The following is a 15,329-nucleotide window of genomic DNA, read 5'->3' on the forward strand; positions in this document are numbered from 1 at the left end:
TCCAGTTATAAAAACTCAGTTAATATACAAATAGGTACAACAATTACCAAAATCTACTCAGCCATAGGACACATTAATTTTCATATACCTAAATAAAAAATTAAAATATAAAACAAATAAAAATAAAAATTCAAAATTAAAAATATATATGAAACACAAATATTATAGAAAAGTAAGAGACGCAAGTGATACATACTATAATCAGTGCAACATATTTTTTAACAATAACAGATTTTTTTTTCTGAATCCATATAAATATATATACAACATATCATTCAACATTTAAAAAATATTCATAATATCTCGGCAAATTTATACATTTAATTTCGTAATTTTCCCACTTCAAAAAATTAATTATAATACCAATTCCTCCGTGTATAATAACTATTTTAAATTTGACGGTCGCAATTAACCATTAAAAACTAAAATCAATCTTTAGGTAAATGTAAAATGGATTTTACCTAATCCTGCTTACGTGCAATTATTTTATGTAATGGTGTAAACACTTTGCGTGTTCCCTGTGACATGGCAGGCAGCCAAGTTCGGGCCTTGAGTTGAATGTTGCATACTTATTTCCAATAGGTAGTCAGTAGTCAGTACTCAGTGTAGTCATCACTTGGTCGCGAATGGCGGATTGTGTCGGTTATGAATACAGAACAAGCGCACTGTGATTGCTAGAAAATAACCTCTGTGCCACCGCGAAAACAGAAACCACTAATTTTTTATCCAGATTGAGGTGAGTTCAACTTCATTTATTATCGCAGGAATATTTTTAAATACAGTTCTGAGTACCTGTCATTAGTTTTGGCGCAGATATCGGTCATTTTTAATAAATTTCATCGCATTTATATTGTTTTCGGATTATAGAGATTTATTTTTGTGGGATTATGCCGTGTTGCCCTTCATCCTTCTTTAGCCAACGTTTCGGACAGTATTACAGTATCCATCATCATACATCTGCCCTATGTGATTTGTGTATTTTTTTGCGGTATCATGCCGTGTAGCGCTTCATCCTTCTTTAGCCAACATTCCGGGCAGCATTACTGACATCTGCCCTGATGATGGACACCGTAATGATATACGGAACGTTGGCTAAAGAAAGCTCAACATGGCATAATATCCCAAAAATAAATCACTATAAAACATGTATACTAATTGTTTTAGGCCAGTTAGGATTAATATTGTATTTTCTGGGAATTGTTATTTACGTATGCACATTTAAAGAAATGGCATATACAATTTTTTGTGAATTCATTCGTGAGTGTTGTTAAATTTACATGAAGTTAATTAACCAGTTTTGACTCTCTACGAAGAACTATGTTGAATTAATTAAAACACTCTATGTCATATTATTTAATTCTTGAAGTTGTTTTGAAATAGCGTACAAGGAAAATGGAATTTCTTATAAGTTTTTTCCTGTGTCAGTAACGCGAAGTCTATTATTGTGATTCGTGGTGTTATTTTCAGCCTATCAAAGGTTAACACTGATTACGAAAACAGTATTTGAAATCACTGAGCAAATAAAGATAAAACCGCTATTATAAATAATTGTGGTAATTTTATCAGACATGTTTGTAGCTAATGTGAACTCATTCACCTTCTTACCTACACAAAAATTCGAATAATAAATAAATGGTACTCTGTTTATTTGGATTATTTTATCACTAGGGTAACTAGCACGGTCGACTGCAGATCTCCAATGAACAAACAACACCACAACAACTAAGTGATTCGACGAATACTGTATTTTTTGTACGTTAGCGATCTACATTCGTGCTCGGGAAAGATAACAAGTTATCAAAATTATCGACAAATCCTTTATCTACCGACCGTGCTAGATAACCTGATACCTACATCTGTAACAATATATTATTATTAAATAACGCTAACAAGAGTGGGTCAAATTATTGTACATGATGTAATTAAAAATCCGGTCGTACGTAAGTAATATTTATTTGAGCACGTTTTGGAATTCACAATAATAAGGTTCCAAATAAAAATTGGGTAAAGGTTACGAATTCCGCTTCACGGTAAATATGGAATGTTTACTTTGAATTAATACTCGAATTTAGTTATATTATTACTAAAAGTAACCATAAATGTTGGGGAACCTTTAATAACGCCTGCTCGCGTCCCCTTTAGAGTTATATCCCAGTTTTCAAGTAGTTTGTGGGCTACGCTAGGTTTGTATAGACTGGTTTGTGATTTAATTCTAATACGATATTATGAATACAATCCAACTCTTGATAACGGCGCCGCATACTAATTGATATATCGCGTAAGTGACTTAATAAACGAAATTAAAATTAATAGTGCGTATTTTTCCGTCTCCCCCGACATAGTAAATCATGTTTTGAATTAATAAAGCTAAATCCATTTATTTGAAATTGAAATATTGCGTATTAAGAGAAAAATAATGAAATTTTTAATAATTCGCTCAAATGACATCGATAACAACATAAAGAATATTCCAAACTGTCCAATTTAAAAACTGTCATTGTTTCAAACGCGACAAGCATTCAGTATCCAAAACCGGACTACGTTTATCACATCATCTCTTTCAAACACATAATATTCGTTGTGCTGTCTCTCTCCCACAGCAATGCCTGAAGCCTTCAAGTATCTGTATGATAGTGCATTTTTACTTAAGCGGCCCATTAACTGGCGAACTTGTCCGCGGCGAGCATGACTTCACAGGCGAGCTACGAGCATTTTTATGTGGATGTCTGCCGGGTAAATAATGCTACATATATACAGGTTGTATCGGCAAGTACCCGACAAACTTTAACCAGCTATTCCTTAGCACATTTGGAGTAAAAAATGTTATGGGCACTTTGCTGTCCGGTAACATTTTTTTTAATAAAAAAATTACTATTCATATTTTCACCACATGTCACTGCTGTTTTATCCTTTGTCAACGTTTGAAAACCCACCTGGCAATATTTTATTCGAGTTTCGTTGAATAATATACGTACGTACCTACATTAGCCCGCTTTTACGATCACAACGAAATGGCATGGCACCATTCGTCTCATTTTTAGCAATTATTATTTAGTTTAGACACACTTGCTAATAACAGCTGTTGAACACGAGAAACAATGCCAATGACAGTGACGGAGTGTGGATTTTTTTATCATTTTTTGTTTTTAATTGAAAAAAAAATGTTACCGGACAGCAAAGTGCCCATAACATTTTTTACTCCAAATGTGCTAAGGAAAAGCTGGTTAAAGTTTGTCGGGTACGTGCTGATACACCCTGTATACGTGAGCCGAACTGCCAAACTAATCCTCAACTTATAGGAAAGGAAGGAGGAAACCGCAAATGGCGCGAAACGCCACTTGCAGTTGCTTTGTTCCTTTCCCGTAATTCGTCGCTCAAATGTATACTTACCATAATGTGTCTTCATGCTCGGACTGCTCGCCGTGTACATCTTCGCCCATGAATTTATTGTATGGCTCATATAGGAACAGATGATCTAGTATTCACCTACGGACTTGTCCAGCCGAGCAAAACGTCACAGGCGTATTTCGGCCCGTGTGGATGGATCATCTATCCCGCAGAAATGCCGTCTCTCGGTCTTTGACGTCATGCTCGTCCGGACATGCTCGCTCGGGAATACTAGGCTAAAGCCGTGGACATTTTAAGCTGACACTACACAATCGTCCAACTCCCAACGTTTAAAGGGGTAGTTCGTGCGCATTGGCACTACTTGGTAGGTTCGATTTCGGGGTGGCACTGGATTGCTCTTGGTGGCAGTAAATATCACCCGAATCAAAGGAGTTGGCCAGACTCCAGTCTGCGACGATCTCAGACGATTCAGAATCTCTCCGTATTGACTCGATCTTCACGAATGTCTGTTTTTTTAAATTTCTTTTTTTTTATAATTCTATTTGAATTTCAGCCTAAGTGCGCACTGCGCAAACCCTATGGTTAATTAATATAATAGGTCACACGTAGCCACTAACAAGGACAGTGATGATAATGGCAACTAAATCGCTTAGCTAATTTTAAGTGTTTAGTAGTATGTTACCATTAAGTACCAAATAATTGCCTCGAGTGCAACTATTTGCTCTACATACCAAAATTTATTTCTTCATTACGCTTACTTCAGCCTTGCATTATTTGCGGATCTCCACATTTCTCACACGATCATACATTGTTTTACCACATCTACGCCTCAGGGACCTCATTTCTACATGACATGGCGGGTGAAAATACACCCAGAATATACCCCAGCCTTATTTTGAATTAAAAAATCCTTAATTCGAGTATATGCACTATTTATGTGAACACTTTCAAATGCTTGGGGTGAGTAGATCTTAAACATGTATCCAAATTGTGAATGAGATTTAAGGCGATGCACTACGTCGTGTAACATTTTAAATCGAGCCGTTATCAATAACACTCCTTATGTAGATGGCAATAAGGTTTAAATTCCCGCTAAACACCATCCGCCTGTTTTGATTTATGTAAGGAAAAAAAATGGCCAAAAAGTGCCTTTTATTTTATTTTGTGGATGTTCAATCATAAATATTTAATTTTTTTCGGATCATTTTATAAATAACTTAATTTTTCCACATTATAAAATAAAATCATAACCGAAAATGGGTTCATAAGTAGGAGATTTTGAACTTTAAAGCAGTTTTCATAGGCCTTATACATTATTTTTTTCTGGGCTTATAAAAAGACTTATCTAAAAAATACTCGATTATTTCAAAGACCAAGATGTATTCTACTCGCAGTATTTAATTAAAGCATCTGAAACATTTCTACACTGAAAGAAATGTTTAGGTACGATTTACCAAATTTTCAGTAATTATCTACTGAACAGTTTAGTTGCTGTGGTGACTGCCGAACTTTTAGCTACTGTTTGCTAAACAGCAGTTTATTTATGACAGCTTAACGATTCAGATATTCTAGCTAAACTAATCGGTTGAGATAGCTTTCTGTGTTTAGTTGTGTTACCTAAACTGTATTTATGACAGCTTAACGATTAAGATATTCTAGCTAAACTAATCGGTTGAGACAGCTTTGTGTTTAGTTGTGTTACCTAAACTGTATTTATGACAGCTTAACAATTCAGATATTCTAGCTAAACTAATCGGTTGAGACAGCTTTGTGTTTAGTTGTGTTACCTAAACTGTATTTATGACAGCTTAACGATTCAGGTATTCTAGCTAAACTAATCGGCTGAGACAGCTTTGTGTTTAGTTGTGTTACCTAAACTAAAAATTATATACCTAAACCATTTTGTAGTGTTCGGTTAGAAAAACTGAACTGTTTAGATGTAGTAACCTTATTATTTAGTTAATATTACAAAATGGTTAGGTTGATTAACTAAACTTCGGTTGGAATAGCCCTACCGATATAGGTGTTTTAGCTCTCTACTGCTAGCTAGCTTTAGGTACTGTAGCTTAGCTTTTTGGTTAGATTATCTAAATTAAATAGGAAGTGCAGCTTTGCAGTTTAGCTGAAAACAATACAGGGTGTAAATGTTACCACCATCAACTCGAAGGATTATACCCATAATTCAGAATCATGGGTTAAATACTTTGAGTTGCAGGTAGTTTATTACAACCCTTTTGAGAGATGAAACCTAAATAAATAAATATTATGTTTTGTAAGACTAGAAAGTACTTATTAAAAACCTCATTCATATAAAAGTTATTTTGTTAAGAATCGTCTCTCAAAATATTGTTTCCAGCTACCAGCAAAGCCTCAAAAAAGAAAACACGTTTGATCATACACACATTTATATTATCATTTTTTATTATAATTTTTTTTTAAATATAGTAAAAGATGTTTGTGTCCTGATTTGGCAAATTCTTTTCGGCGCTGCCTGTATGTGTCTAGTAATTTACCTTTAGCAGCAATTTTTTGGGTAGGCCCAAAACACACATATGGGGTGAAATATACAGCTGCGCTTTCTTTATTAAAGACTTTGGTGATTTGAAAAGCAAATTCATAAAATCTCTTGCTTGTAATGGATCTATCTGGATTACCCTGCAATTCCTTACTTATAATAGTACTGCACAGTCTGGCAGAATTGTCCAACAGACCCTTTGACTCAAACTGCATTAAAAGTGCTTGCCGTTCATTGATTGATAGGAGATGATTGCGTAAGTCCTGGAAAACAAAATTAAATTGCATATTGATTACATAACTAATAACCACTTCTATAATCATCATAATATCAGTCACAGGATGGCTTTTCTACGCTGCCACTACTAAAATACATATATCGGAATGTATAAAACAATTAACCTAAGTTACTTAGGTATCTGAAACTTACTAAAATTATTTAACTTACATTCGAAATTTGCTCTTCAAAAGCTTCTTGCGTTATTCTTTGTGATTTGTTTTTATTTTCCAACAAGGAAATGTCATTTACAAGGAAGTCATCGTGTTGATAATATATGGGCGTTGTTTGTTTGGAAGTTGAAGGTATATCTTCAATCTGAAAAAAAAAGCGGGTATGTACACAAAGGGGAAAGAAAGGGTGAAGAGGTCAAGCTTTGTTTTTATCCCTTTGGAATTGCTTGACCCCCCCGGCAGTCGATTTATTCATTAATTACAGGAATTATTATTTTAAATACTATTATTTTTGTATCAAAATCGCGTCCGGTACAACTATTTCCAAATGGTTAGCCAAAAAAGGCCTATGTAAACAATATGTCATCATTACTGCTTTTAAAAACTTACACTTATGACAGGTGGATTAATAACATCCTTGAGCGCATTAATGTGTGCTGTAGGCAGTGCCCGGTGCCCTACAGTCGGAATCAATTCTTTAATATCATCTTGAGATATTATCAGGAGTGGCTTGAGTCTGAAATAAAGAAAAAAAACGACGAGATAATACAAAAAATTTCAAAACAAGAAAATAAAAATTTATTTTTCAAAGGAATGAAAATTATTCATTAAAAAAATGTATATTTATACAACAGCAGATACCGAACACCCTGTATCATGAATCAAGCGGAGATAAAATAGTTTTAATAATGAAATTATTTCATTTATATGAAAATTTCAAATGTAAACATTAACAATGGGTGGTAAACCCTGTATTTAAAAAAAAATATCCCTCCCAAAAAAAAAACAACAGAATTCAATGTTCAAAATGTTATGTCCGAATTAATAATTTGCAATACACATTTATTAAAATATAATATATACGATTTCAAAGCTAGTTTGGTTGGTTCTAGTTTCTGGCTAGGGTAAAATTGTAACTTAGAAAATACTACAGTTTCAAACAACATTCGTTCAATACAAAATAATACTGGCGGAAACAAACAAAGAAATAAAGGCGCCCTTGAGTTGATTTTGCACAAAAACGGCGCTATACAAGTGATCCAATTATTATTTTTTTTTATATACCACTCTCTGTAACTTGTGTCATGACTCCTGACACAATCTTGGTTGTAGCGTCAACACGCACTCTTCAAACTAGGTACATAATAAATACAAATCTTCTAAATCTATTGCGTAGGTACTTGAGTCATGGAATAATGAAGGTGCCAGTTTCTAAATCAAATAGAATGGATATTATCATAATATATAATATCATAGTTCCATGATCTAAATTCCAAATCAATAAAAAAATGAAAAAAGAAAACTCACCTTTAAATGTTTCTATGTAAGCCTCCAGATTCCAAGAAATTAAATAATCCTCCACGGTTTTGTCTGCAATTATCACTAGGAACTAGGAACAGCGGTTAACATAAATTCAATTCAATTAAAAAATAAATTCGCAACGCGCGCAACGAACGTCAATTCACGTATGGTGCGAACTGTGGCGATCTGATAACTGCGTCGTAAATGAACACCTGCGCGATAAACAGATCTACCAAAGTTCGGGAGATTTTAACTAAAGTTTTGTTGCACTTTGCCTAAGTTTGTGCAAAGCAACTAATTGTTATGTAAAAATACCAAATTTAGATATTCCAACCTCAGTTTTGCTATATGAACAAAACATTTAACCAAACTAGATGTTTAGTTAAATTTAGCTAAATACTTTGGGAAGTAACACATAAACTTAAGTTACTAAAGTGAAATAGGTTTAGTAAATTACTTTAGCTTGATTAACCAAACCGATTATTTTGTTTAGGTAAGTATGCTTTTAGTGTGCTATTATTAAAGTTTAGTTGTATTAGCTCAAGCACATTTTACTAAACAACGACGGTATCTGCACATAAAGTATTTTAGGTAAAGTAGCTGAACTTTAGGCGATGGTTACACAACTTCAATTAGCTTAACACTTTAGCTAACTCATTTTTTTCAGTGTAGGTGACCAAATTTTCAAACCAAAAACACACGATTTTGCATTACTACGTAGTGCATCGCCTTAATGAATAACAGCCCGATTTAGCAGAAGTATTGGTCTTATGAACTATTTTAACTAACCGAATTTATTTTATTTCAGATTCAAGATGGATAAAAATAACTGCCCTATGCGGTTTAATCCAATGACAGTTGTAGTTCTGATGCTAATGGTGTCGTCTGTTCTCTCCCAGAATTATGGTGGCCAGTCGAACTATGATACAAATTTCCCACCCTTAAGCAACACACGTAAACAGCATGGCACCACTAAATATTATCAACAAAACCAACGAAACGGTGAGGGTGCTGTTTCGTACCCAGGACCAGTAAATGAAAATCCCACAGGTTCAACGGCTTCAGGCGCGGCTGTTCCGAAAAACCCAAAAAAACAAGCAGTTCTTGTTGATTCCATCACAAAGTTTTCCTTGGATATGACAAAGGTAGGTAAGATTACTAAGTTTATGAAACATGTAAGCAGCTGTTTTAAATTTTAATATATCTATTTTTAATATTGACAAATTTTAAACATTTTCCATCAGAAGTAATGAAAATATTTATTTTTATTGTTTTGATGAATTACATAATTTGAAAGTTTTTAAAATTTGAAAATTATATTATAAAGGATCCCCGGTGGTATAGTTCACTTACTTCTTGAGATGCTTCTACATGATGGTAGTATTTTTTTAAAGTAATTTATTTATTAAGTTACCTGTTACGTAGAATTACCTCCAGAAATTAGTAGAGTTTACCCCCGGACACCTCGTGCAGTGTATATGTTATGTATTGTTTTACTCGAGGTCCTCATTCACTCGCAATAAGATATCAGTCAAAGGATCTGAGTCATCTAATGCGTTAATGGTAATGAATCAATAAAAGGTTCGTTTATAAATGGAGCATTAAAAGAAACAGTGTTAGTTTATAATTAATCATTCACCGTAACGATAAGTTGAAAAATATGGCGAATAAGAAGAAAACCAGCTTAAAATAAGTTGAAATTTTGCTTTTCCTTATTTTAAGTGATGAAAAATAATACACCTTAGCAGTAAAACAAAGTATGAAAAGCCTGTGTGGATGACACAATGTAATTAGCGACAAAAATATTTATAACTCTTGAATTTTCTAACATCTTAAAAATATGTAATATGTGAATATATGTATAAGTATTTGATTGGCTCATTATCTACAGTAATAATATAAAAATATTTTTTATTGATACTTTTGTTGTTTTGCAGAAACTTCTTGAAGAGGAAGACGGCAACCTTGTAGTGTCGCCTGTATCCGTTGCCACAGTATTGTCTCTGTTATACCAAGGAGCCACTGATGATACTCCAACAGCTTTAGAGCTTCAAGACGTCCTTGGAATGAATCCTAGACAATCCAAAAATTCTTTCCACGCATTTTTAGAAACTCTTAAGGTACGCATTTTATTTCATTATTATACATTTATTAATTTTTGTTGTTGGTGTGTGCAAAATGTGAATATTCCTACGTTTTTCTTAATGCGTCAAATTATTAAAGTTGGATGAACTTATAATTTTCAATATTGCATATAAGTATTAAATCATATCAGAAAAGCGATAAAGCAGGTAACATAATTATTTTATCAATTATCGACTATTGTTTTAAGCTTTTAAATGTTTGACAGATGTGGATTGATTTCGTAATTTTTCAAGTTTACTAACATTCGAAAGGTAAATTTATTATTTTGAAAGGTTATTATCCTGAGGCGAATACTTTTTGCATAAATACCTTCTGCCTCATAAATCCTACTTTTTTTAATTTTTACGAAATTAACTTTTTTACAAAAGTTTCATAATATAGTAAAACTCGAAGATTTTTAAAACAATTCTAAAATCTCTTTAATGCTGTAATTATCTAACTAATTATCCAACTATGTTTTATATTGCGCAGGAAAGCCAAGCGAACCGTGAGATGATATTCCAGAATGCAGTGTTTGTTGAAGGCGCCCATTTGGATCCTGAATTTAAGAGGGTTGCTAAAAATGCCTTCAATGCTGATATTATTAACACCCGGTTCAATAACCCTGTTGTTGCTTCTTCAACCATCAACGATTGGGTCAATAGAGCTACCAGAGGAAAAATTCCAAGCCTAGTAGAGCCAGGTACAGAATTAGGCATTTTCATCCCTTTTGTTGAATACAATCAGCAATAATGATTCTTCAGCCATATTTTGTTTTGGAAACCCTCCACGACTGAGAAATCCTGTTATTTTTGTGCAAACATTTATTTTTAGAAAACTTTGCCAAACAATTTTTTTTAAGCTAAACTTTTGCAAAAGTTTTCATATTTTTCGTATAACTGCTTACATATTAAGTATTAAGGAAATTGTTTAATTTGCAGATTAAAATATACAATACTATTGTTTTTTGTGGAAAGAAAACGAAAATTAGATTTTACTTCATGGTGTAACGAACATTTTCGTTATTGATAGTAAACAAATACCTGCAGGGAAGTCGTAAAAAATCGTTTTTTCAAGGAGTGACAGGATATGAGGGAGCTCATTTCAGCTTGGTAAAGTCCATGAGAAGTCTAAAATGAGCGACAAAATAATACCTTTTCAATAGGACATTCTTAATATAATACATCAATGACATAAACCCAGAATACAAACCTTCAAAAAAAATTGTGTTTTCGTGATCTAAGCCTTGTAATATATACCTACATATGCTATTCTTTCTGGATTTTTCCATTATAATGATTGTTTTTATCTTTTTACAGGAAGCTTGGATTCTTCTACCAAGTGCGTGCTTACAAATGCTGTTTATTTCAAGAATGTTTGGAAGAACGTATTTGATCCTGAAAGGACCATGAAGAAGCAATTTCACATCAATGCAGGAGATGGTGTAAACAGACAGCCTAGAAATGTTGAAGTGGAATTCATGCACCAATCTGGAAAAATGGTTACAGGATCAAACAAGACTCTAAAAGCTAGATGGGTCAAGATACCCTTTGACGTAAGTAAAGCTTCCAAACTCTCGCATGATCTGACCATTGACATAAATACAAAGACGCGTTATGTTCATACTAATTGAACATAAAATGATAAATATAGCACCTTCCTGTTTGTAGATTGAAAACGAATAACGAAACATATAAGGAAAGAATAGTCACAACGAATATGCGTGAATGAATGAAATGGCTACAAACAACACCATAAATGGAAAGAAACGCATTAGAAAAAGATAGCAGTTTTCAATAATATGTGTACACTTTATTTTATTTGACGTTCAATGTTTTGAACGTCAAATAAAATAATATAATGATAATAAGTGATTTTTGTGTACAAGCGAATGGAAAGAAACTCCATCAGATTTGGTTTTTGTTCGAGAATGGTTGGTGCACATCTCAAAAGCACAGGAAGGCATTTTTCACGAAAAAGAGTCTAGAGCGATGTGATTGTGGCAGCTTATCTGACTACTACGTACTTATGTGCGATACTAGACGCAGTAAATCACAAGTTTGTCCGCTGGATCTAGTTTTTTTTTCTTTTTTATTTTAATTCATCTAAGGATCTGACCACTGTTTTCGAAAATTTTGAATTTGTACGGTTGCATTTCACAAACTTTGCGCATTCAATTGTCACCATGTTATCATCATCAAATTCATTCATAAAAACCGGATAAACTTTTAGTTTTTCAGAAGTTATTTTTCAGACCGCACATTTCTCTTCTTTTCAGCAAAAATTAATACTTTATTCAATTTACAGGACAATGTGTACTCAATGGTGTTTGTTTTACCACTGGAGCAAGATGGCCTAGACGCCGTGGTAAGGAATCTGAAGCCCGAAGACCTTAAAAGCATCATTGAAACTACGAACATAAAGACTACTCACGTGGGCATTCCCAAGTTTAAGATCAGTTATTCCAAGTCTCTTGTCAACGTTCTTAATAAGGTAAGTTATTAAGAATTGTATATATTAAAAAGGCCTACAGAAAATTCCGTGATGGTATATATCTCCTAAGAATAACCCCCAGCAACGCCGGTACATGGCAGCTAGTAAAATATTATCAAATATTGAAAAGTTATAAGATATTTACCATTTACGTTTGGAATAAGTCTGTTTTGCAACCAGCTATCTTGAAATAAGTCTGTTTTGAAACGCCATATAACAAAACTAACAGCAACTTTCATACAAATCAACTAGGCAGTCGTTTTGTCACATGACCAAATGATCTGTTTCTATTTCCGAAATGGAACAAGTTTGTTTTGGTAGCAACATTGGTTGGAATAGTAAGTAGCTTTTGCAACATAGCATTGCTACATGGTATTTCAATAATAATGCATTCCTAGGTTTTCATAAAAATTGAAAGAAGTCAGTTTAAAAAATACTCATCATTTAAGGTTCAAAATGTGTATGTAGTCACGAACTAATTACTATTAAAAACATTTTTTATTAGTAATAATTTGAAGTAGAAATTGAACAGTCTTTATTCAATATGTAACTAAAACATCGTTTAACGGTTGGGAAGTGTTTATTTATTAGTAAGGCTAAATGTTTATTTTATATTAAGTGATTTCTTCCAATATCGTTTGAAACAGGTAGATAGAAATCTTGAATAATTGTTTATAATTTCTCTAGAGAATTACTTTATTTCACGTTGCTTGAAATGGCTTTAGCCGTGTTTAGTGAGCGGATCTGAATAGCCAGATACTCTGCCACCTTACCCCTTCCCCTCTCCACTACCTTCAGCCTCATAGCATACCTCAATTAGGGATGCCATAGTCTCACAGGTTCCAGACGGTTGGGAGCAGTTAGGACTCTTGTGCTGTGTATACACGAAGGTTTAGCAGACATTTTATATCTATATGTATTTAATACCTATCTACATTTTTTTCCAGATGGGTGTCCGTAGTATTTTCGATCCCCACAACCAAGCTTTGAAGAAGATCGTCCAAAACAGTCCAGTCTACATCAGCGATGCTTTGCAGAAGGCTGTGATCTCTATCGACGAGCAAGGAGTAACCGCCGCCGCAGCCACGGCAATTGTCGTCAACACCCTCTCTTTGGCCAGCTACTACGACGAAGTACGCTTCTTAGCGGACCAGCCCTTCCTCGTCCTGATCCTCAAGGAAAAAATCCCCATGTTCATAGCGAAAATCAAGGATCCTTCTCTTTTAGCGTAGAAGTTCTCTTCTTGATTCACAGTTCATTTGATATATGATTGCTGTCAAATCGCTGCGAAACACCAAGATTAGACTCCATTCCATATCACATAATAAACTTAAATTCAATACGTCAACAATTTGTAAATGATTTCGTCTATACAGCTTTTAAACCTCCATGTGAATGACTTATTGACAAAATGGCGAAGTCGTCTACTTGGCGAAGTCGTCTACTAACTGAAGAGAGTCTAGTATTTTTTTAACCATGACGTAAAATTTATTCAATATTTCTGGGACCGGCTTAAATCAGATATATAACACCATAACGCACAACCAGTTAGTTTATTGACACTGATCCCAATTTTTATGATAACAACAAAATCAATACATTTGTAGAGATAACTTATCTCTAAAATGTATTTATCAATATGTAATAATTTTTAAAAATAACCTAGAAATGTAAGTCAAATTTAATTTTAAATTTTATGAGTGATTGTGAAATTACATTTTTATAATAAAATAAATACGCCTATTCGTGGTTTGAACGTCTGCAATGGCCAAAATACATTATTTAAAAAAAATGGTGGTTAAATAAGATCAAATCTTATTTAACCCACTAGCACCCGCGGATACCACGTGGTATCCGAAATAGTGTTTTTACTTTTGTCGTCACCGGTATGTTCTGATTGATTCTGTCAGTGTACCTGAGATGTGTAATGACATCTGACTTAAGGCGATGACATACGTAGTAAAGCAAGATCATGTGTTTTTGGTTTGAAAATTTGGTCACCTAGAAATGTTTCAGATGCTTTAATTAAATACTGCGAGTAGAATACATCTTGGCCTTTAAAATAATCTAGCATTTTTTAGATAAGTCTTTTTATAAGCCCAGAAAAAAATAATGTATAAGGCCTATGAAAACTGCTTTAAAGTTCAAAATCTCTTACTTAAGAACCCATTTTCGATTATGATTTTACTGTGTAATGTGGAAAATTAAGTTATTTATAAAATTATCGAAAAAAATTAAATATTTATGCCTGAAAATCTACAAAATAAAATAAAAGGCACTTTTTGGCCATGTTTTTTTCTTGCATAAATCAAAACAGGCGGATGGTGTTGAGCTGGAATTTAAACCTTATCGCCATCTACGTAAGGGTTGTTATTGATAGCGGCTCAATTTAAAATACTACACGACGTTGTGCATCGCCTAAACGGGTAGTTGATTTTTGACGCTATCTAAGTGTGAACGAGATTCAATTTCGCTTAAAACATTTGTTTGCTCGAAAACGGGGATCTGAAATTTGCTTTAGAATATATATTTTTTAAAATTATGTATTAAGTTAAAATTATCTAATGACTCTTATGGTATGGCTTTTAATTTGGGAGGCGGGTTTTGTATCGCCGCCACGGGAATCATTTGTTTAATAATCAACAACTCAAGTGGTTCGCTACGTTTGGGGACTAAGCAAGGGTGCCTGGTTTCATCAGGTGAGGTGTGTTTAGGATGCGCTTACGCCCCAGCTACATGGAGGGCCGGATCAGGAGAGGTTTGGTTCTGGGAGACCCTTCGATCTCTCTATCTCCATCACTCATCGCCTCGTGCTGCAGCGGGAAGGATAGATTATACATCCATCAACACACTGATTCCTAGTTTTCTACCCATCCTCCATACATTTTCCTTTCCAAGAATTTCTCCAAAAAACCCTTCAAACAGCATCCCCAAAAATTTCATAGGCCCTGGAGGGAAATTATTTTCCTCAGTCCCTCCAGGGTGGGGTTAAAAATTAGAAGAATATCGAAAATATATATTCTAATAGAATATTTACACTGTGGCGTAACACAATATGATCTCAAAATGGCAGGATACCATATGGTATCGTCTAGCAG

The 15,329-nt window shown here is 33.8% G+C and overlaps 1 protein-coding gene and 1 long non-coding RNA gene across 2 annotated transcripts; one reads left to right on the forward strand and one right to left on the reverse strand.

The window, feature by feature from the left end:
* The first annotated feature begins 577 nt into the window (after positions 1-577).
* On the forward strand, positions 578-13,991 carry LOC149417410 (serine protease inhibitor 42Dd-like). The gene is made up of 7 exons (XM_089640292.1): positions 578-736; positions 8,423-8,759; positions 9,552-9,734; positions 10,231-10,441; positions 11,058-11,293; positions 12,046-12,231; positions 13,179-13,991. Exons 2-7 carry the CDS (start codon positions 8,430-8,432, stop codon positions 13,461-13,463), a joined length of 1,431 nt encoding a protein of 476 aa, XP_089496418.1. The 5' UTR covers positions 578-736; positions 8,423-8,429; the 3' UTR covers positions 13,464-13,991.
* LOC149417411 (uncharacterized) lies at positions 5,076-7,679 on the reverse strand. The gene is made up of 4 exons (XR_016303304.1): positions 7,621-7,679; positions 6,703-6,829; positions 6,311-6,457; positions 5,076-6,126 (listed from the first exon to the last, which is right to left on the reverse strand). It is a non-coding gene; the product is annotated as an uncharacterized LOC149417411 (long non-coding RNA).
* Positions 13,992-15,329: the final 1,338 nt, after the last annotated feature.

This window comes from Hesperophylax consimilis, chromosome 15 (assembly GCF_061612785.1).
Source record: "Hesperophylax consimilis isolate HC1 chromosome 15, BYU_Hcon_1.0, whole genome shotgun sequence".
NCBI lineage: Eukaryota > Metazoa > Arthropoda > Insecta > Trichoptera > Limnephilidae > Hesperophylax > Hesperophylax consimilis.